General features: G+C 47.0%; 1 protein-coding gene across 2 annotated transcripts in view; it reads left to right on the top strand.

Annotated features, from left to right (window-relative positions):
* LOC110305221 (solute carrier family 22 member 4) overlaps positions 1-22,549 on the top strand; it is a 46,298-nt gene that overhangs the window by 7,267 nt on the left and 16,482 nt on the right. Inside the window, exons 1-3 of one of the 2 annotated variants that reach the window (XM_029483292.1) lie at positions 7,038-7,134; positions 13,498-13,540; positions 15,594-15,748. In XM_029483292.1, the coding sequence (XP_029339152.1) occupies positions 15,625-15,748 (124 nt within the window). In that variant the 5' untranslated portion in view covers positions 7,038-7,134; positions 13,498-13,540; positions 15,594-15,624. Of the gene's footprint in view, positions 1-7,037; positions 7,135-13,436; positions 13,541-15,593; positions 15,749-22,549 lie in introns of those variants that run through there. The other variant, XM_021177068.2, reaches the window with a different exon arrangement.

Raw genomic sequence — 22,549 nt, 5'->3', positions numbered from 1 at the left:
TCTCTCTCTCTCTCTCTCTCTCTCTCTCTCTCTCTCTCTCTCTCTGTGTGTGTGTGTGTGTGTGTGTGTGTGTTTCCTTATTTATAAGCTGCTTCGTTGTCGTCACCTTGCGGCTGTGTTTCCCTGACAACTGGCTCTGGGATGTCAGAACACACCTTTGTTCTCAGACTGTCTCACCTGCGCCTGCTGCCAAGACTCAGGATAAACAGACTTTGTCCATTCCTTTCAGTGGGTCACAGAAGCCAAAGATAGAGTCCAGGGTGAAACGGTGACAGGCAAGATGGTCAGGAACAGGCTGGTAAATGGCATGGGCCTTAGGCACAACTGCCGTCCCTCCCTATTGCTGGTCATTTTCTTGTGTATAAGGACTGTGCTGGCACCTGACATATGTCTCCAGAGCCCCAAAGATATACAATAACCTTCATTTGTGACCTAGCCAGTGTAGAGAGAAATTGGGTGGAGGGGGGGATCTGGAGAGTGGATGGATTCACTTTTATTATACCCAAAGGTTCCCCAACCCACTCTGCTCTTATAAGAAATATGGGTATCCCATGCTGGCAGCTTCTGCTTGGTGTTTACAAGGTAAGAAGCAGGCAAATGTAGCAGCTTATGGTTGCAATTCTAGCACTAAGGAAGCAGAAACAGAAGGATCCTAAGTTTGAGGCCAGCCTGGACTACAAAAAGAGATCCTTTCTCAAAAATAAATAACTAAATCTCTGGGCCCAGGGCCAGGCTCATACTGATACCTTTGAGTGGTCTACCTCTGAGCAGGTGCTGGTACAAACCCAGTCTATTTGTTCACAGGCCTAGGGGAGGGCCTGGGAGAGCCATGGTAGACCCTGACCCTAAAAGGACAGATTCAGGACCCCAAAGGGACAGATTCAGGTCCCCAAGGGCCTTTTCTCTTTTCCATGGCTCCCTCTCCAACCTCACCTGCTGCTTTGACTTTGGGCTCACAGCTGTTAGCATACTCTCATGACCCATGTCCATTGCTCTAACCCAGAACTTGGAAGACCTGAGTCAGTAAAAGCGTGGTTTTCTTTAAAATTTGAGACCCAAGAGAGAAAAATTCTTAGCTTATATCTACCTTGCCTACAGTAAACAGTATTGTAATTTTCAGAAAGAATTAGACAAAAACACCTGAGGTGTTAGAGTGTTAGGTGTTAGACAGCTGAGGTGTTAGAGTGCTGGGTTTGAACCCTGACATTGCATAAACTGGGTGTGTTAACCCACACCTGAAATCCCAGCACTTAGTGGGTAGAGGCAGGATAGCCCAGGCCTCCTGCATACTAGGTGAGTGCTCTAATAACAAAATGCATCTCCAGCCCCAAACTTCTTTTAGTTGTGACCAACCTCAAGCAACCACAGAACTGGCACCTCTTCACTGGCACCTCTCCACCCTCTGTAGCTTTTTCTTTAACCCAATCTAAAGGAAGGCTTTGCAAACATTATTAGGTTCAGCAGTCTCTTGTCTCGGTTGTTTATAAAGAAAAATATGAGCTGGGTATGGTGGCACACACTATTAATCCCAGCACTTGGGATGCAGAGTCAGGCATATTTCTGAGTTCAAGGGCAGCCAGGGCTACACAGAGAAACCTGTATCAGAAAAAGAAAAAGAAAAAAAAAACAAAAGAGAAGGGGGAAGAGGAAGATGAGAATGAGAATGAGAAAGAGGAAGAGGAGGAGGAGAAGGAGGAAGAGGAGGAGAAGGAGAAGAAAGAAGAAGAAGAAGAAGAAGAAGAAGAAGAAGAAGAAGAAGAAGAAGAAGAAGAAGAAGAAGAAGAAAATCATGCATAACTCCAGCTCCAAGAGATCTGATGCCTTCTTCTAAGCCACTATGATGTGGAAGAATGTGGTGGAGAGATGGGAGAGAAAGAGAAGCAGAACAGGTTGAGCATCATGAAGAGAGGTGGAATGGGAGGCTGGAGGGGGAGAGGAATAGGCCTACCCTGCCACCCGAGGCCTTGATGAAGTCCCAATCCATGCTGTGGCTGAGGTCTGGGTCTGTGACCACACAGCAGCAGGGGTCTGTGTTAGTGTCTGTGGTTCATATTACCACTAAGGACCATGCAGAGGTCCCGGTCAGGGATGTGCAGAGCTGGCCCCACCCTTCAGTGGCTGTGGCATTCTGGAGAGCTGACCCACACTCCTCATTGGCTGCAGCTCTCAGGAGAGCAGTCCCTGCTCCTCGCCTAGGCAGCACAGTAGAACTGGCTCTAGTGGCATGGGTTCAAGTGAGCCTGCCTTGAGGGCATGAGAGCGGAAGAGGTGGCCCTACCCCTTGCTGGCTAAGACAGTGGGTGAGCTAGCCAGAGCTTGCCCTGGTGGTGTGGGTGCAGGTGTGGGTGATCTGGTGGGCTGACCAACTCAGCTATCATCCAGTCCCAGATCCAGGACTTTGAGTGGGCCCACCTCAACATCTATGAATGGCTTGAGTTCATGAAAGGGTTCAGGCCTGCAGACCGCCTGCAGACCCAGAGCTGCAGGATCTCCATGACACAGAGCAACAACAGGATATCTGAGAGGAATTCCAGTGAGGTTCCAGTACAGAGAATGTAGCAGAAGCCAGAGGCCTCAAACTAGACCTATGACTCATTACGATGAGTATTTGCATGTAAAGAAATGTGGGCAAAAGAGTAGACTGTGTGACACACTGTGACACACCGCAGACTCCATGATGAACTGTTTTTTGTTTTTTTGTGTGTGTTTATTTTGTTTGTTTTTATTTCCTTTTGAGGAGGAGATTGTGAGGGCAGGGGGAAGATTAGAGAGGATGGGGGATGAGTGAGCCTGGGGTGCATGATGGGAAACTCACAGAGAATCAATACAGAATTAAAAAGAAATAAATAAACCTTTATGTAAAAACATATGTGATAAAGGACTTGTATCCAGAAGGTGAGCTATAATTCTTACTACTTAATAAGGAAAAGGCCAACTTTCCAAAAGAAGAAACACTCATTTGGTTATTTTGAAAATAGGTTTTTCTCCACACTAAAAAGGATTAACAAATCAGTTAAGTAAATGAAAAGATTCTCAGACTTTCTGAACAGCAGTGTGATATACACCATAGATCTGCTTCTTGATGAAACAAACATAACTGGTTGTTTTAATCTCAATGTCTGTCTGTCTGTCTGTCTGTCTGTCTGTCTCTCTCTCTCTCTCTCTCTCTCACACACACACACACACACACACACACATCTTCTCAGTCACACCCTGACACAGGCAGATGGATTCAGCCAAGACAACAGGATTCTTATTATTCCCCTGTGACTCACACTCATAGATACAGTGTGTCATCACAAAGACCACCATGGCTTGCCTCACCTCATCCCTACATACCGTGAGCTCTGGGTTGCAGTGACTAAAATCCTGGTGAAGTCAGCCAGGAAGTCAGCAGCTGCCATCCTTTTCCACCCAGCTCCTCTGCAAACAGTGGCAGCTCTGTCCACCAGCCGTTAGGTTTAGAATCCCAGGGCCTTCATTGCTTTTTCCCTTGCTAATTTCTGGATCACAGGTTCTATGCAAGAGAAGCAAAGGCAAGCCAGAAAGCAAGCCAAGCAAGAACCCCTGTCTTGGGGTGGGGAGGTCGGGGAAGATGGGGGACCCTGGAAGTGTCCTCCCACACTCAGCGTTTCCCTCATGAAGAGGTTTCACCCTGAAATGGGCCACTTTCCCTGCCCTCTGCTCTTAAAGTGAATGAAAGAGGCTCAGAGGCCATCAAGTACTGAAGCTGTCTGCATAGGGTGGAAGAAGCCTAAGGTGGCTCAGAAAACAATGGAGATGCTGTGGGCACGCCAAAGTATCTCTAACAGAGCCACAGCTAATCCACGGAGCGCCTCATCACCAGGAAACAACCAACCAAAAAAAGCATCGACGAGCAGCCTTCCTGAGGTCAGAGCAAAACCTCAAAACGACTCCACCCAGTATCCTAACCAGAGGTGACCCAGCTCACTGGTAAACATTAGCAAAAACTGCATTCATTCCACCAGGAAGTGATGCAGCTTTGTAAAATTGAAGGGGAGAAGTCAACCTGCTGCTGCTGCTGCTGCTCCTCCTCCTTTTAATTTACAATCGCTTATTTAGTGTGTGTGTATAGGCACATGTGCAGCACCAGCAGAAGACAACCTGCGGGCCTCAGTTCTCCCCTTCCACTCTGAGGGGGCAGGGGTCAGTCTCGGGTGATCAGGCTTGACATCTGTCCTTACCCATGGGGACATCTTGCCAGCCCCTGCTTCTTCAATTTTAAATGAATGGATTGAATGGTAAACACCAAAATATTTACCTATCTGCATTATTTCACAGTTTAATAATGCCTTCAATGCTTCCTTAAGTTTCATCTGAATCTATGTTTACGTTTATTGATCCCTGTGTGTGAGATGAGATGAAACGGGGAAGTGCGACTCCCAGAGTGGACAGAGGAGGCAACATAGACTGTGCTAGGGAACTACCTGTCAGATTTAATAAAAAAGATACTGCAATAATATGTTCGAAGAGCTAAAGGAAATTGTGATGCTAAAAATAAAAGAGGCATGGAGACCATTCTCATCAAGTAAAGAATGCAAGGGAAGAGATGACATATATATGTGTGTGTGTGTTATATGTGTGTGTGTATGTATACTATCTAGAGAAACAGACATTATATATGTGTGTGTATATATATATGTAAATAGGTATGTATGCATATATATCTGGAATGAAAATAAGCAAGAGCTGAAAATAAAAATCCTGAAAGGGTATTGGTGAAGAATTGAACTGGCCAAAGGAAGAAGCATCAAGCTTGCAGTTAGAAGGCTGGAAATTATATAATGCAAAGAACAAAGTTGGGGAAAGGAATAGCAAATCACAGAGTCTCAGAGAAGCAGGGGACGCCTCTAAGCACACCAATACATGCACAGTGGGAATATTAGAGGGAGACAAGACCAGGGGGAAAGTACTCCAAGAAATGGCTAAAAACCCTTACAAATTGGGTGAAAAATATTATTACTCTCCGAATCTCAGAGGCTCAAACTCCACGTGGAATAAAACAAAGAAATCCACACTATTATACATTATAATAAAAATATGAAAAGACAAACCCAAGGGCAAAAGTTTGAATGCAGCAAAACTATGACTTGTCACATACAGGAGACGTCAAACGCACGTTCGTAAATCGGAGAAGACAAAAGGCAGTGGTGGTAATGGGGTGGCAGCCTAATTGCTGAGAGAGAACAGCTTTCAGCCAGGCTGAAGTAAAGGAGCTAAAGAGATGGCCCTGGTGGTTTGGAGTGCACACTGCTCTTGCCCAGGACGAGGGTTCGAGTCCCAGCACCCACGTTTGGCAGCTTAAACTCCTATACCTCTAGCCTTAGGAGATGCAGCATCCTCTTCTGGCCTCCATGTCCCTGAACTCACCCAGGCACATACATGTAAATAAAAGTAAATTAAGACTGTTTCTGGGAGTGCTACATTTGAAGAAATCTGTTTAGGAATAAATGTCACCAAAAATTTTCAAAATGTATACTCTGAAAGCTACAGGACATCATTAAAAGAAATTAAAGATATAAATAAAAAGACATCCCAGTTTCTGTTATTGAAATAGAAAACACACGGTCAAGATGTCAATACACGATGAGGGACTTCCTTATATCTACTTGGTTGATCAGAATTAAAGAGGTATACACTAGCAAGTGCTGTGGAGAATTTGAAAACCTTGTTCACTGTTAATGGGGTTATAAAATGAAATTGCCACTTTGGAAAACAGAGAACTCCCCTAAGGGTTAAGCATATGCTTACCATATAACCCAACTATTACATTACTATTGGAAATACAGTAAATTTCCTAAGGGAAATGAAAATATGTGTCTTCGATATAAATACATATGATGGCATTATACACAGTAGCCGCAAACAGTGCAATGTCTAATGTATACACTTAGATAACACCATGCTATATCAATACTATAAATATTATCCGTCAATAAAAAGGAATGAAATACTGACCCAGGCTTCCACAGCATGATGCACCTTGAAAGCATCACACCATATGAAAAAGGCCTATGGTAAAAGACAGCATGTCAGGTTGAGAGTGTGGCTCAGAGTCAGGGTGCTTGCCCAGCAGGGACAAGACCTTCAGTTCTGTCCCTAGGACTACAAAACAAAACAAAAAGTAACCAAATTCAAGACTGTATTGTATGACCCATCCCCAGTAAAGAAACCCACATGGTCCGTTACTGGCTGAGAGTGTCTAGGCTGGGAAGAGAATTGAACAGGGTTGCCTGCTGATGGGCTTGAGAGCTTGTTCAAGAGTGATGACATATGTTGGACTGGGGAGCTGCCTCCGTGAGTAAAGTGCTTGCGGTATAAGCATGAGGGCCTGAGTTCGGATCCCAGAACCCTTGTAAAGCCAGATAAACTATTATGTGTCTGTGATCTCACTGCTCCTAGGGACAGATGGGAGGTAGAAACGGGAATCTCTAGAAGCTCAAGGACCAGTTAATCAGGTGGACACAATGGCAACCTAAAAGAGACTCTACCTCAAGCAAGGCCAGATGCCCCAGGTTCTCCTCTGACCTCCACACAAGGACCATGGCACCCAGGCACCAGCACTATCACACAGAAACACACACACACACACGCATACATACATACATACATACATACATACATACATACATACATACACTCATACACATACTATCAGTATCAAACAGGAACACGCATGCATACATGCATGTGCACACACACACACACACACACACATACAAGCTCACAAAGGCCTGAAGACACCGCACACTCGGTTCTTGGGCCACATCAAGAAGTGCAGAACTGCACAGTGTACAAGTGTGATTTCTGTTATGTAAAGTATATCTCAACAAACCTATCATTAACAAAAAGGAATTAAACACTCGGGGTTTCTTTGTTTCTGTTTGTTTATTTTGCAGATGGTCAAGAGATTTCACAGCCAAGTTATAAGGAAAGAGCTGGGGTGGATGCCTATGTTAACTGTTGCCTCTGTCTCTCCTCCCGGGAGGAGGCTAACCTGAGAGGACACTGTAGAGACCCGTTGTTGCTCATTCTTAAGTGGACCGATGCTAATTTCTTATTCAGTCACCTCTGGGATTAAAGTCTGTTTATAGAAGGATTTTAGCCCTTGTGGTAAGAGTTTTTCTAGCTTTTTTCATACTTGGATGGAAGAAGTTTCACTTGTAAGCATCCCTTTCCTCAAGTCAGGTAAACACTATCATCTGTGCAACTTTAAGTCATGGCTTTCCTTAGCACAAAGGTAGGGGATGTTTGAGAGGTAACCTTCCCTTAAACAAGTTTGCTTGCACTTGCACACTTCCTGTCTCAGGAGGGACGTGGGTCCCATCTTTAAAGATGACGACAGAGCAGATGGACTGGGGAGATGACTGCATCAGTAAGGTGGCTGCATTGAAAGCACAGGGACCGTGCTCGGATCCCAAATGCCCACATAAAAGCCTGGCATGATAGTATAGTGCTGTAACCCCAGTGCTGGCAAGGGCATGGACACAAGCAGATCCCCCTAGCCAAATAGCAAGCTCAAGCTCGGTGAGAGACCTTGTCTCAAAATATACACAGTGGAGGAAGACCTCCACACGTACACACACAGCCACGCGGACCTCTGGCCTCCTCATGCATGTGCACAGGTATGTACCTGTGTACATACACAAAACACATGCACATACCTCACATACATACAATTGATTTTTTAATAAGGAAGCAGGCTGATAAAAGTGAACGAGAGGTGAGGCCGCATATGAGAAGTGCCAGTATCCAAGAAAGCCTGTCCTCTTTGCTCAATATCAGATGGCCTTGCAGGGTTTTCAGTTTTGTGCAGGACTTGTCTTTATGGTCTTTTATAGCTTTTGTACAAGCTGAAACTGCCAGGCTTAAACTACTAGGAGAGTTCAAAATCATAGGTGTCTTTCAAGTCTAGTGCTTGAAAAGTATAGGTACCCCCTAGCCCCAGAACCACACTTTGCTGTTACTCCTAACTTGGTCCAAATGCATCCATCAACAGTTTTGGTATGTACCAAGTGCCCAGCCCCATGTTGCTCTAGAGTCTAAAACACTATTGTACTAATTATTCAGGCATGGGAGCGTAATCCTTCTGATGAAGGATAAGGGAGGCTGCCTTTTTCTTTCCCTCTAGCTAGAGTAGAACCTACTAACAAGGATGCTGGCCTCATGCAGACACACGTGCATAGCTGGTCTGTCTTGCTTGACCTTGAGCTTTTATGAAGGAAAGAACTATGTCCTGTGCCTAGCACGTACCCTGGCCTGGAGCAGGTATTTAATGTCAGCTGAACAAATGATTAATTAATTCCTTTCATTGGTCCACTAAAAAAAAAAGAATTTGGATGGGTTCCTTCGTCGCTCCAATGCCTTTATTTATTTATTTATTTATTCATTCATTTATTTACTTATTTATGAACCGAGAAAAAAGAGTACCCATCCCATAGGACAACATTGAGAGCTCTTAAAGCAATACAGCATGTACACTAAGCACCCAGTACACTATAGTCACTGGGTATGGTGGCACAGGTCTGTAATCTCAGCCGTTGGGACGATCACAAGTTCAAGGTGATCAAATACATAGCCAGTTCAAAGTCAGCCTGGGCTACTTGAGACTTCATCTCAACAAAACAAAACAAAAACCCACTATGGTTGTTACTCTTATTATGCTGAATTTTGGGAGGCACAGGAAGCCAAGAGTGATCTTTCATCTCTTCTTGTTTGTTTGTTTTCCTCCCAGCAATGTAAGATTGAATTCAGGGCCTGTGTTTGCTGGGTAAGCATTCTGCCGTGGACCCACATCCTCAGACTGTTCCTCATGATCTTCTGGCCTGGTTTTTATCTATTGAAACAGAACTGAAGGACATACGATCTAGCTGGGTAGATGGCACCCTGCTCTGTTGAAGGAACCTCAGTCTTAGGCCCTGAGGATCCGGGGGGTGCATATCCAGTACTCCTCCCCCTGCATAGCTTGAGCCAGCTGGTTGCCACATTTCACTCTTTCACCAGAGAGGAGATGGGGAACCTTAATGTTTCGGGAACATTAATGTTTGGTTTAAAAGAACAGTCCCGAAGTGATGCCAGCCAGCTGGCTACTGAGGCTTCCGCCTCTAGGTTCTGATCCTCCAACTGGAAGCGTGTTTGTGTGCTTATGTGTGTAATTCACATGCAGGGAACAGTTCTGTCCCATCAAGAGAGATCGGTCTTCCAGCAGATATACTACAGCATTGCTACCATGGGGAGTAGCTTCCCCAACAACAGACCTTTGGGTGGAAGGGCTTCTTTTTGGACTGTGGCTTGGTTTACTGGACTATAGACCCACAGGCTGCAGCTAAGATTTGTCAGCCAACCCAAGCCCCTCACAGCTTTCCAAAGAAACCCCTTGGGCACAAAAGCCCTCAAAAGAAACTAGAGAGCCAGGTCTAACCATGGGAAGCCATATTGTTTAGCCTTTACCTTTGCCAAGGTTCTGAAAGGCATGCAGTGCCCCATATGGCTACTGTGTGTTCATGGCTGGTCAGGACACCTTGTTGGGCACATCTTCCTTCTCATGGAGGGAAAGAGACCCACAGCCATGGTCTCCAGGAGAGAGAGTTGCAGCGAGCTAGGCCAATCTCACTCCCATCCCCAGCACCCATCCTTCTGTCCAGAGAGCACAGGTTTGATCCCCTCACCAGAGGCTAGCTTCATGGTGTGCAGCCTGTGTAGCAGCCACACAAGACCACACTTGATCACATTGTTCTGCTTTGTGTGTTTTGAATTTTTTTCTTTCTTTAAAAGCTTTTTTTTTTCAGCCAAGGGCTTGCCGTATATAGCACAGGCTAGCCTCAAAACTCTTGCTCCTCTAGACTTGTACCACGATGCCTGGCTAGAAACCCTTAATTTCTGAGGCGAGGAAGATGACTCATTCATCAAGTGTTTGCCATGCAAGCAGTATGACCTGAGTCTGAGCCCCAGAGCCCATGTGGAAAAGCTCAGCGTGTAGAAGTACATTTGTTATACCAGCACTGGGAAGGGGTAGACAGAGAGACCCCTAAGGCTTTCCTGACCAACCAGCCTTGACTAAATAGCAAACCTCAGGTCTCCTGAGAGACCCTGTCTCAAAAACTAAAGTGGATAGCACCTGAGGTGCAGTATTTGATGTTGACCTCTGATGTGTATGTATACAGAGAGAGAGAGAGAGAGAGAGAGAGAGAGAGAGAGAGAGAGAGAGAGAACGAACTAAAGAAAGAGAGAAGAAGAGGTCGGGGGTCATCTGCATTTTGTAAACTTGCAGTTTTTGAGTCCTGGGTTCAGAGAGTTCAGTTTGCACTGGGACCACACATGTTACATAGAATCCCCATTACTGTTTTTGCTCATACTGGGTCTGGATCCTCCTCCAAATGCCTTTCTCTTCCCCTTTCTGTCTCTTAAGTCCTTTTATTTGTTTGTTTGGTTGATTGGTTGGCTTGAGATTTTCGAGACAGGGTTTCTCTGGTAGTCCTGGCTATCCTGGAACTCACTCTGTAGACCAGGCTGGCCTTGAACTCAGAGATCTGCCTACCTCTGCCTCCCAAGTCCTGGGACTAAAGGTATGGGCCACCATGCTTGTCATGAAGTCCTTTCTTTGCCTGTCAGTGAAACAGTTGAAAAGCAAAACAAAACCACAAAGCAGAGAATATCCTACTTAGAAGCTCTTTGCTGCCCAGATGCAGCTGGAATAGTGATGGTTGGTGGCTTCATGGTTAACACCTCTGCTGGCATAAGATTGGTTGGGTGCTGTCCATGGCTGAACTCCGTGATGTCAGCCTTCTTCCCATAGTCCTGAGCAATTGTCTCCTGGTGTCACATTCCTGGAAGAAGAGTGGGCTTGTCTTGGCGATATAGCAATGTCTCTCTGTTAGAACTCAAAGCTGCCTTCCAAGCTTTGGCCAGCTAGATTTGGAAGAAGACACCCATTCATGGAGGTACATCTTGCCTGCTACTCCCTTCTGGTCCGTAGGCTGACAGAGCATAGCAGGAACCTGGCTGGACAGCAGTTGAAGGCTCCCAGAGTTCAGGGTCCTCAGGTCCATTTCTATTTCTGAGTAATTATTCTTTAACTTTATTTAATTTATTAATATAAGTGTGGGTGGCTGATGGGGGGGGGGGGCTGTACCACAGAGTGAAGGTGAAGGTCAGAGGACAACTTTGTGAAGTTGGTTTCCTCCTTCCATCTTGACATGAGCTCCAGGAATTAAACTCAGGTGGCCAGGCTTATTCAGCAAGCCCCTGAGCACTCTGAGCCATCTCGATGGCCGCATTTCTAGGTAATGTAGAAAGACTGAAGGTTTGGACTGGCAAGATGGCTCAGTGAGGAAGAGTCCTTGCTGTACGGGTGCTTAGGCACCTGAGTTCAAATCCCCAGGAGTCATATAAAAAAAATTGCCAGGCATGGCTGCACATGTCTGTAACCTGCATTAAGTGTTGGAGACAGCAGTTCCTGGAAGTGCACTGGCCAGCTAGCCTATCCAAACTGGGGGCTTCCAGTTCAATGAGAGACCCTGTTTCAAAGGAATAAGGCAGAAAGTGATAGTGGAAGACACCTGACATCATCCTCTACCACCACCCAGTATGTGTGGGTGCACACTCACATGTATGTAACACACTATAACTATATCACAAACCATCCACACATGCCAGCACACATAGAGAATAAAGGCTTATTCAACTCCAGGTTATGAAGGTGGAGTTCAAGTTCACTGTCTTGCACAGGACATTGGTGAAACAGAAAACTCATTTACTTAGATCTGTTCTCTTCCGAAGCTGCTGTCCCTTTGGATTAAGCCCCACCCTTATCACCTCATTTAACCTTAATCACCACTCCAAATTCTTACCTCCAAATGTCATCATTGAACTAAGTCTGTCTACTTGCGTAATCCTTTACAATAGGGATTAAATTTCTCTGTGTGTTTTAATGCATGGGGGTGGGGGCAACTTGAATAGCCTCAGGTGGGTCCTTGGGTTGCTTCTGAGCGTTAGAGCTGACTTCCCTGTCCATGGTCTTCTTCTGTAGAGCCATGCTTTGACTCTCCAGCCAGCATCAGGGGTCTAGAGTAACCCTTCACGGAAGGAAGTCTCAAGGACTAATTCTTGAGTCTCAGGACTTAGGCAAGCTGTTGTTCTGCAGAAGGCTTAATTGCTGTGGGTCATGAGGCCCTTCTAAAGCTGAGAAGGGGTAAAACCATCTCTCAAACCCCATTGCCAGAAGTAGACCCTTGAGCAGGACGGGCTGGTGTGACCTCTGACCTGAGTTTTTCTAACCTCCCGGACTTTCTGTCTGCCCTGATTGCCTTAGCTTCTTGGCTTATGTGGTTTTATTTGTTTGTGTTTCTAGAAAGATCTCTCTGTACCACAGGATGAGATATGGAATGATGCATATGCATGAATTAATTTAAATCAACTATCCTTTGAGAGCAGCTATAGGGAATAAGAACAGATAGGGAATAAGAACAGAACTGCCCTGCAAATGTCGTGTACATGGGATGCCCACCCAGGGGAGCGAGGGATAGGCCGGAGACAAGGGTCCTTCTCCCCGGCCGGATCGTCTTGCGACACACTGTTCCCATACATACTGCAAGTCCAAAATTCGCAAACAAATATCAAGCACACTTTGAACTCTCTGCAGCCTCCCTTGAGACTGGGTTGAATTGACTTCAGAGGAAATCTGGGAACAGAAACTCGAGCTGAAACTGGTTTTATGGATCCAGCAGCAGGAACTTGTTAGCTTGGTAGCAGCCCACGGGGCTTTGCGGACTGGGAGGGACCATGTTGTTGGGAAGGCTATAGAAAGGAGGGGTGAGGATTTGAGGAAGGCGGCTTAGACAACCCTTGAAAAGGGTGGGTAGGGCTAGAACAGTGGTCCCTGGGATGGGTCAGATGCTCCATCTAGGTTTTAGGGGGTCAGGGAGCCAGCACTTTCCAGAGAAGTCTGCTTAAAAAAATAAACTCACCCACCACTGGGGCTATTTTCAGTTTCCAGCAGAGGAGATGACATTTTATTCTTGGACCAACTGGCCATGTCTTATGGCCTACTTTCCTGGCTTTTCAAATCTCTCCCTCTGTGCTAGGCGGCCTCAAAAGGACAGGGATTCTTTTGCTTCATACTGCTTTACGGTTGAGGGTCCGCTGTCCCTCTTGATACATTATATAAGTGGTTAAAGCCATCTCCTTCCTCTTGAAGAGGAAGCTGCATTTCAATGAGGGACTTTGGCACACCCCAAGACACTCGTCACATTGAATGGCAGACCCAGAGTTGTGTGGCCTGTACCTTTTGCACAGAGCCAGCCTGCTGGCACAAGGGAGGGCAGTGCATCCGGCATCCATCTGGCGCTCCTCGGAGCGGGGCACGGGTGGGTCGTGCTGGAGGACTGGGCTCACGTTGCATGCTGTCTTGTTGGCAGTGGAATCTGGTGTGTGAGGATGACTGGAAGACACCCCTCACCACCTCCCTGTTCTTCGTAGGCGTTCTCTGCGGCTCCTTCGTGTCTGGGCAGCTGTCAGACAGGTAAGGACCTTGGATGGGGAGCGATGGGGTGTAGCTATTTATCATGTCAGCCCATCTTGACACAAGATCAAATTCATGGGCTTTCTACACAGGGAAGAACCCTTTAGGCACTGGGGAAATAATAGGAGGAGCCTAGCGCTTGGGAGGCTAGGGCTGAGAAGATTACAAATTCGATGTGAGCATGGACTCTATATCAAGACTCTATGTGACTAACTAGTTAGATAAATCTTTCCCAGATAAACCTACTGTGCAGTCTTGACTGTATCACCCCTACATGACAAGACGCTGCCTTGAGTGACAAACTAGCACAGTAAATGAATAAGTCTTTCACAGATGGTACTATGATGTAACTCCAGCCTCAGCATCCTGCCAAGACCCACTCCTGTCACACTCCCAGGCTGAACTCATGGGGCTTTGGCCAAAGAGATGCAAGTATCAACCTCACTAGAAAGTGGAGCCCTTGGACCACACGTCCCTTCACAGAACAGGATGCTGTTATCATCATTGCCCTACACTCTGCCCCCAACTCTTGACAGGGTAGGGGGTAGGTGACATGTCAATGCTGTACAAACAGCCGAAAGCTAGATTCAAGCCAAGGAGCCCCTGCTATGCACTCTGATCCTGGGAACTGAGCCATGGCTGGGCCTGCAGCCACAGGGCTGACCCAGGCTGGCTTTTGGCCACCAGAGCTTGCAGGCTTCATGAGGACAAGAGTGCAGTATCCCAAGTTGTGTTTACCTGCTCTTGTGGCCAAGGCAGGCAGGAATGCTAACTGGCAGTGTTGGATGAGGCTTCCCGGTGTTCTTACCCTCCCCAAAGCTTTAAAGCCCAGTGGGCTTGGGGCAGGAAGATCCACCTGCCCATGGGTCATTACCAGAATGAAAATTTAAAGCTTAAATTGACGAGCGACGCCACAGACATGGCTCAGAATGACATCACCTCATAAAGCAGTTGTTTTCAATTTTAGAGACACATAGACACACCTGGGAAACTTCATCACACCCCAAATACTCACCTTGCATTGCAAATAAACAAGACCTGGGCAAAGCGGGGTGCTGGTATGAGTGGGGAATGCTCTTAACTTTCCCTTAGGCCTGTCCTGATAAGCCCATCTGAAGAGATGTTAGGTTGTAAAACTCTTCAAACAGCTAATACCGCATGCCAGCTCAGCAAACAGCCAGCTGTAGGGGGCCGGGTGCCTCCCCTCACTGTCCATCAGCTGTGCAGCTCACTGTTGCTGCTTGATACAGACAGAGAGGCCCACAGGCCACAACCCTGTCCAGCACAGAGAGTGCAGAGAATTCAAGGGCAGAATTCCAAGCTGGTACCCTAACTGAGTGTACAGCACTTACCTACTGTTGTAAAGGCATGCCATCCTAAGCTGAACCATTGTAAGTCAAGAACTGTCTGTCATTTTTAAAGCTCTCTGGGTGGTTCCAAGTACAGCCAAGGTTAAGAAGCAACCACCCTTCAGGGAATTTTTAAACTTACAGAATTCCCATGTGGGTGATAGAAGAAGTGTCTTCAAACTGCACTTTGAAGGGTTTTGTTTTGTTTTGTTTTGTTTTTAGACAGGCCCAGGATGGTTGAAGATGGCCTCAAAGCTGCTATGTAGCTAACAGTGGCCTTGAGCTCCTGATCCTCCTGCCTCAACCACTCAAGTGCTGGGATTGCAAATATGCCCCACCATACCCAGTCTTTCCCATTCTGGGGGGTCAAAGCCAAAGCTTCATTCATGCTAAGCTACTCTGTTCACTAGAACATGCCCCTGCCCCCAGCCTTCCTACAGCTCCTTCTGAAGATCAGATTTGTCAATGTGACTCTCATGGGAGATGTCCTGTGTTTTCCAGAAGTAAGGCTTGGTACCTCGGAAGGTAGTTCCTGGGCAGACGGGTGCTCCTCCAGGGAGGATGCTAGCAGAATGTCACAGGGGAAGAAAAAGGGGAACCAAACATATATCTGCCTTAGTGCTGACACAAGACAGAGCCTACAGTGAGGCTAGGCTTGGTGTTACAGCTGACCCTGGCTTACAGTGTTATGCTGTGTCCTCTAGGTTTGGCAGGAAGAAAGTCCTCTTTGCAACCATGGCTGTGCAGACTGGATTCAGCTTCGTGCAGATTTTCTCAACCAACTGGGAGATGTTCACTGTGTTGTTTGCCATTGTGGGCATGGGCCAGATCTCCAACTACGTGGTGGCCTTCATACTAGGTAGGAATGACTTCCCGGTTTTGATGTCCCTCCTTGCAACCCTGTGAAAGGCCAGGGAGGAGGGAGCCATGGAGTGTGTATCCAGAGTGTCCTCAATCTTGGATGTGTGTGTGTGTGTGTGTGTGTGTGTGTGTGTGTGTGTGTGTGTGTCTTAGAGGAGGAGGCTGCAGTTTTGGGCACCTTGAGCCAGTCACAGCAGGACTAGAGCTCACAGGAGGCCATCAGTATTGGGCCAGAATACGGCCAAATACAAGAGCTTGACCTGGGCAGAAGTAGCCACACAACAGCAGAGACACATTCTCAGGAGCAAGGGGTGAGAGACAGGAGGTCCTGGGGGAGAGACAACAGAGGACATAAAGCCTCGAGTTGGGCTGTGAAAGCAGAAGGCTGGTGGCCTACAAAGCAACTTAGTGGGGTCGATGTGCCGTATACAGAGGAAGGAAAGGCACTTGCTAGGTGGCAGGATTTTGTCCCACCTGGGCAGAGCTGTTCTGGCCTGCTTCTGAGCCCACACCCAGAGCATATGAGCTCCACATAGGACATCTGTGCCTCTCTGATAACAGTCCTACTGTTGGAAGGCCAGGCTGAGGGAGGGCAAGCCATCAGTTCCTAGGCATGGGAAGGCCCTAGACACTCTCCAGCTTCTCTGGGGGAGGAAATGAGGTGAGTTTCATAGAAGTTGTTCAAGGGTGTTCCGGAAAGTGTGATTCCCACCACCTAACACCCCCTCATTATGAGAGGAGGTGAGGTAGTGAACCCAAAGCATAATAAACACAAAGTCCTATAATACTTAGTACAAGCATTTTAGTTGGCCCCAAATTATCCCAGTCTTTTCCCTTTGTTCCAGCATAACTATTGATTGTGCTCTATCATAGAGGTCGAATAGCCTTTCCTACACCTGGCTATGTAGTTCTGATTGCTCTCCGGAGTTTGTGACTCACTGGCCTTAGCCGTGTTATGTTGTGTTAGCCAAATACATGCACACCCTCTGTCAGGTTGCCAAGGTGGAATTGTCCAAATTCCATTCCTTTAATTATTGGTGAATGCCCTTTGCCACGGGCCCAGCCTCATGTCTGAGGGAAGAGGACTCACAGGAAGGGATAGTGCAAGCAGGAGACACAGGGTCCCACGTAGCTCAATAAGCAGCCCTCCATTAAGCAGGCCCTGGCATGAGGAGCGAGGTTCTCAACCTTCCGAGGAGGATGAGGAGTGCAACAGGAGTTTTTCTGAGGTTATCTGTGAAGATGCACACATGTTCTCAGGAGACAGAGACAGGAGAATGATCAGTTTTAGGATAGCCTGGGCTATGTAGCAATACCATGTCTCATAAAAGCAAAACAACAACAACACCTCACCATAACAAATATTATTATGTCTGTAGAGAGCAAAGACGTTTGTGTAGAAAGAAAAGAGCTGCAAGCAGTAAGTGATGTAAGACCTGGGAAGGGTGGGACGTGAGGGTCCCTCTGGATGGAAGGACAAAGCCAGAGCAGCCCTGGCTGGGAGCAAGGAGTGGTCTATGCCAGACAGCCTCATCCTCTGATGCATTTTACTTATTTAACGTGTGTGTGTGTGTGTGTGTCTGTCTGTCTGTCTGTCTCTATGTGTCTGTGTTTGTCTATGTGTGTCTATCTGTCTGTCTCTGTGAGTGTTTATGTATGCATAAGTATAAGCGCAGGGGTGTGGGCAGGTTAATGCAGAAGGAAACACTGGGTGTCCTTCACAATTGCTCTCTACCTATTTTTCTAAATGAATGTTTATTTTGTATGAGGAAAGGGGGTGCATGCAAGCCATAGCACACGTGTGAAAAGCAGAGAACTTCTTGTGGGACTTCATTTTCTCCTCCCACCATGCTGGGCCCTGGGAGTCAACTCAACTGACCAGGACTGGCACTGAGCCAGCCAGCTGGCTATTATTCACCTTATTCTTTGGCATATGCTCTTACATTAAACTTGGAGCTCTCAGGCTAACTTACCCCAGAGGCCTCCTGTCTCTGTCCCACCAGCACTGGGATCTCAGGCGTGTTCCACAGTGCCCAGCTCTTTTAGGTGGGTCCTGGGCATTTGAGCTCACTCCCTCATCCTTCTACAGCAAGCACTTTATCCACGGGCCCAGCCGCCCACAGCAGCCCCAGCACCCTCAAGTACCACAGCTCTGGCACCACCTTCTACAACCCTCCTCCCCATGTGGCCATGGCCTCACGTGCAGGGGGGTAGAAAAGAAGAGGGCCAGGTCAAGGGTGGGCAGGAGCTTAGGTGTGTCAAGCCAACAGTTAACAGAGAAGACTGCAGTCACAGGGCTCGCTGTCTGCTTGGGTCCACCCTTCTCATTCTAGCGGGCTCGGAGGGAAACTGCTAACATTAGGTTCTGGGATAACACTTGTGTTAAGATCTTAGGTCTGAAGGCCTGAAAGTGTCGCTGAAAACTGATCTGTCCCAGAACAGATGGCATCCCAGGCACTTCTGCAGGGGAGGAGGACTTTGTGGAAAGACAGACGTGGTGGCTGCTGGTTTTCCTGCAGCACAGCAGCGCCCTCTGGTGTTTCACAAGTAAAATAGCTACTTTCCAGGCTTCTGTTGGTTTTCTCTTCCTCGAAGCCAGATTTGAACCTAACAGATTTTCATTTGAGAAGTTCCCTGAACTTTGATCTTCCCAGCTCTGGGAATCTGGATGCTTGGGATGGTAAAAAGTTCATCCTGAGGATTAATCTCTGTGTTGATTCTAGAGCCTGAATTGTTCCCAAAGCAGTACAGGAATGAGCCTTCTTCTAGGCTGCTCTTAAAAACCTCACTAGGCTTGCAAGAGTCTTAGGGTAGTACAAAAGGCCAGTGAAACCCATGCTCCTCAGAGCAACACACACGGGATACCCCTCCCAGGGTGGGGGAAGTGAGACTCAAAATCAGGGTCATTGACCCTCTCACCTCAGCTTTTTAGGCCCCGTGTCAGTCTCAGGCATAGCATCCTCAACCTGCCTACAGACTGCGGGGTAAGATGCCAGCAGTGGATCTCCTTCATCCCCTGTAAAGAACCGCTTCTCAGCAAGGGAGGACTTGGTGGAAGGAAGGATGTGGTGGCTGCTGGTTCTCCTGCAGCGCAACAGCGCCCTCGGGTTCTCTGTCTACAGAAAACCTAACCACCTCCTGCCTTGACTGAGTTCACTAATTCAGTATTTTCCAGACTTCTAACATTAACACCCAACCACTACCCCACCCCAACCCACCCCTGCCGTCCTTGCTATAGCTTCTCTTTAGACATGTTTAAAGCCTGTTTGATCCAGTCCACATATTTCCCTTTCAATGAGCATACACTTGATGGCATGTTTTATAACTTTGGCTACCAGGGATCTCAGTCATATTTGAAATTTAACTACATCAGTTACATGGCTTTTTATCAACCACTTATTTTGTATTGTTTTTCGCTAATTTATTAATGTACATATCTTTTTATATTAAGGATCAAACCAAGGGCTTCTTGCATGCACTGTATAACTGATCTATACTTCAACTTTTAAATGCTTTAAACTTGAAATATAAATTTGTCCTGGTCTATTTGAATGGAATAGCATAGCCAAATACCACAGGCTAGCTTATCTCAAAAACTCAGATCTCTTTTTTGTGGCAGCAGAAGTTGGAGTCCCCCGACCACACTGTATCTCTAGTCAGGAAGCAGAGAGATGAATGCTTGTGCCCACCTGGCCTTCTCTTTTTGATTCAGCCCAGCACCCTCTCCCACACCCTGGCTCCACCCACATTTATGGGGGACCTTTTTCCCTAGTTAAGTCAATCTAGAAACCTGATGAGGTAATTTGCTAAATCTGCTCTATCTCATGGCAGGCACACACACACTTCTCACCACCTGCCCTTATGTTCTGGATCCCAGATGGAAACACACACACACACACACACACACACACACACACACACTTTATATTTTAATATGCTATAACTAGCTTAATGGCTAGGCCACTTCTGAACCTCCATGTGGCTAACACACTCCCCTCCAACATTCCTGAGTTAACACACTTACTAAATCTGTATTTTATCCTTGCTGCCCTGGACCCTTCTGGGGTCCTCCAGGGGCTGCTTTCCCCTTTGTAACTACATTTCAGCTGTCTCTCCCTCCTGCACCTTCCCAATGTGGTCTCCTACACCCTTGTCATGGTGGGATGCCCTCTTCCTTCTCTCCTGCATTTCTTGTCCAGGAATCCTAAAGGTCCCACCTCTGTCTCCCTGCCCATCTATTGGCTGTTGGCAACTTTATTTCCCAATCAGAGCCAACTGGAGACAGGGACCCTCAGTGCAGACATGTGGGTTCCCTGTGATTTTGGGAGCCAAATGAACACAAATGGCATTAGAACCAATCCACAATGGAAATCCCTCACAAATATACGAGAGGTTTGTCTCCTAGGTGATTCTAGATCCCATCAAATTGACAAGCAGTATTAACCCTCACAGGGGGACTTAGCATAGAGGAGCCCACACTCTCTACCCATTATGATTCAGGACACTGCCCCCTCAGTCCATCCTAGCACATCCATTCCCCAGGCTTGTCTCCTGAGCTAGAATCTGCAGCAGGCTTCAGTTGCATTGAGGTGCATGTCCTGCTGCCTCCTTATGGAGAGTGTCCAGTGCCTCCTGGGGCTGGATGACAAAGGGAAGGGAGCCTGCCAGATAGAGGAGCCAATTAGTGGCATAATCTCCTGGAGCTGCCCGTGGTCTTGTCAGAACCAGGACATGCTCTTGGATTGGGATGTGGGGATTCTGTTCTCCTGAGAAGCCAGGCTTTGCCTAGGATCAGAAGCCAATGGGACAGAGGAAGACGACAGGGATCTGGGTGAGCGAATCTGGAAGTCATCTCTACCATGGGTCTTTCCCCCAGGTGAGCACACAGAGAGCTTCTTGCATCTGCCAGACTCGGGGCCCCTTCCTGGTGTCCCTTAGAGAGAACTTCTCTCTTAGCCAGTTTAATGATCAGCCCAAGAAGAACTGAAAGACATTCTGCCTCACAAGGGGGGAAGACACATCTCCCCTGGTGTCTCCACCAGCATCCCAGCTGAAGGACTGGTCCATAAGACAAAGGGTTTGCCCCAGGCAATGTTTTTCTTGAAGGCTAGACATGCATAGGTTGACAGATATGGCTTACATCCTGGTTTTATCACTGTGTAGTGGTTTGTTTGCTCTAGGATTCTGATTTGTTTGAGTTCTATTCATGTGTGTATGTGCATGTGTGATGTTCAAGTGTGTGTGTGTGTGTGTGTGTGTGTGTGTGTGTGTGTGTGTGTGCATGTGTGGAAACCAGAGGTTGATGCCCTATGTCTTCCTCTATCACTCTCTCACTGAATCTGAAACTTAGCGTTTCAGCTAGACTGGCTGGCCAACAAGCTCTCAGGATTTTCCTGTTCTCATCCCCAAGTGCTGGACATCCAAACATGTGCAGTCATGTCCAGTTCTCATACAGGCTCTGGGGATTCAAACTCAGGCCCTTGCTTGATCAGCCAACACTTGACCCACCAAGCCACTGTTCTCACCCATTTGTCTGTGATTTTGAGACACAGATCTCTTATAGCCCAAGCTGACATTGAGCTCAGAATTTATGCAGCCAAAGAGCCCCTAGTCTTCCTCCTTCCACTTGTTCAGTTCTGGGATTTTAACTATGAACTGTCACTTGCAGTTTGTGTCACTGTTACAGATATGTGATTGTAGGCAAGTGGCTTCAACTCCTTATGTCTCAGTTGTAAGATAACCGTCAAAGGGATCATTTATGTAAGCATTTACCCTGAAGTGGGGCTTAAAGAACTGCTCATAAAAGCGTTGGTTCTGAAGATGATGGTGGGTATGATGATGGTGGTAGTGATAATGGTAATGATGGTGATGATGGAGATGATGGTGATGATGGTGGTGGTGATGGTAATAAAGACAACGACTGTGACAGTGTTGGTGATTATGTACATTTTGGTTGCTGCTCTGTGGTTGTGATATAATACCCTGACAACAAGCAACTTGGGGAAAGAAACGCTTCTTTTGGCTCACAGTACCAGGGGCTACCGTCTGTCACGGTGGGGGAGGCATGGCAGCAGGATCACGAGGCGGACATGACAGTGTCAGGAAACAGAGTGACAACATTTTCTCCCTACATAGGAGGCATAGAGGGAAAAGGAAGTGGAGTCAGACTATAAAACCTAAAAGCCTACCCCTAGATGTACTTCCTCCAGCAAGGCTCCACCTCTTAAAGGCTCCGTCACTTTCCCCAGTGGTGCCACCTGTTGAGGCTAAGTGGCCAAATGCATGAGCCAATGGGGACATTTCTCACCCGAATGACAGCAGTGTATAAGGAAGGGAGAGGTCCTAAAAGTTAAAGAGTGGTGGAGTTGTTTGTACAGTCCTCTGTGATCCACGAGCTGGCAGAGCTCTTGTCCCTGCCTAGTACCTACCTGGTGCAGGACCAAATCATGCTGAGTGTGTTACTGTCTGCTCTCAGACAGTGGCCCAGTGCTTTGGTGTCTTCCCAGGCCTCACAGTAAACAGGTCCCATGTGTATTTCTTTTCCATGATCAAATTTTCTGCTTCTAGATTTTTGCTTAAGAAGAACACACACAAACATACACATACATACATACACACACACACACACACACATTCATTGCCATATTGTAGTCCCAGCCAAAGACCCAAAGACAGCCAGGTCATGGTAAAGTGCACTCATTCATAGAGTAAGGAAACATCTGGAAATGACACTCATGAAGCCCAGAGTAATCAGACCGCATCCTTCGGAATGAATCTACAGGTTGAAGGATGGCCCTGG

The sequence above is a fragment of the Mus caroli genome, chromosome 11 (genome assembly GCF_900094665.2).
Source record: "Mus caroli chromosome 11, CAROLI_EIJ_v1.1, whole genome shotgun sequence".
NCBI classification, from domain to species: domain Eukaryota; kingdom Metazoa; phylum Chordata; class Mammalia; order Rodentia; family Muridae; genus Mus; species Mus caroli.
This window is presented reverse-complemented; position numbering and strand designations above follow the sequence as displayed.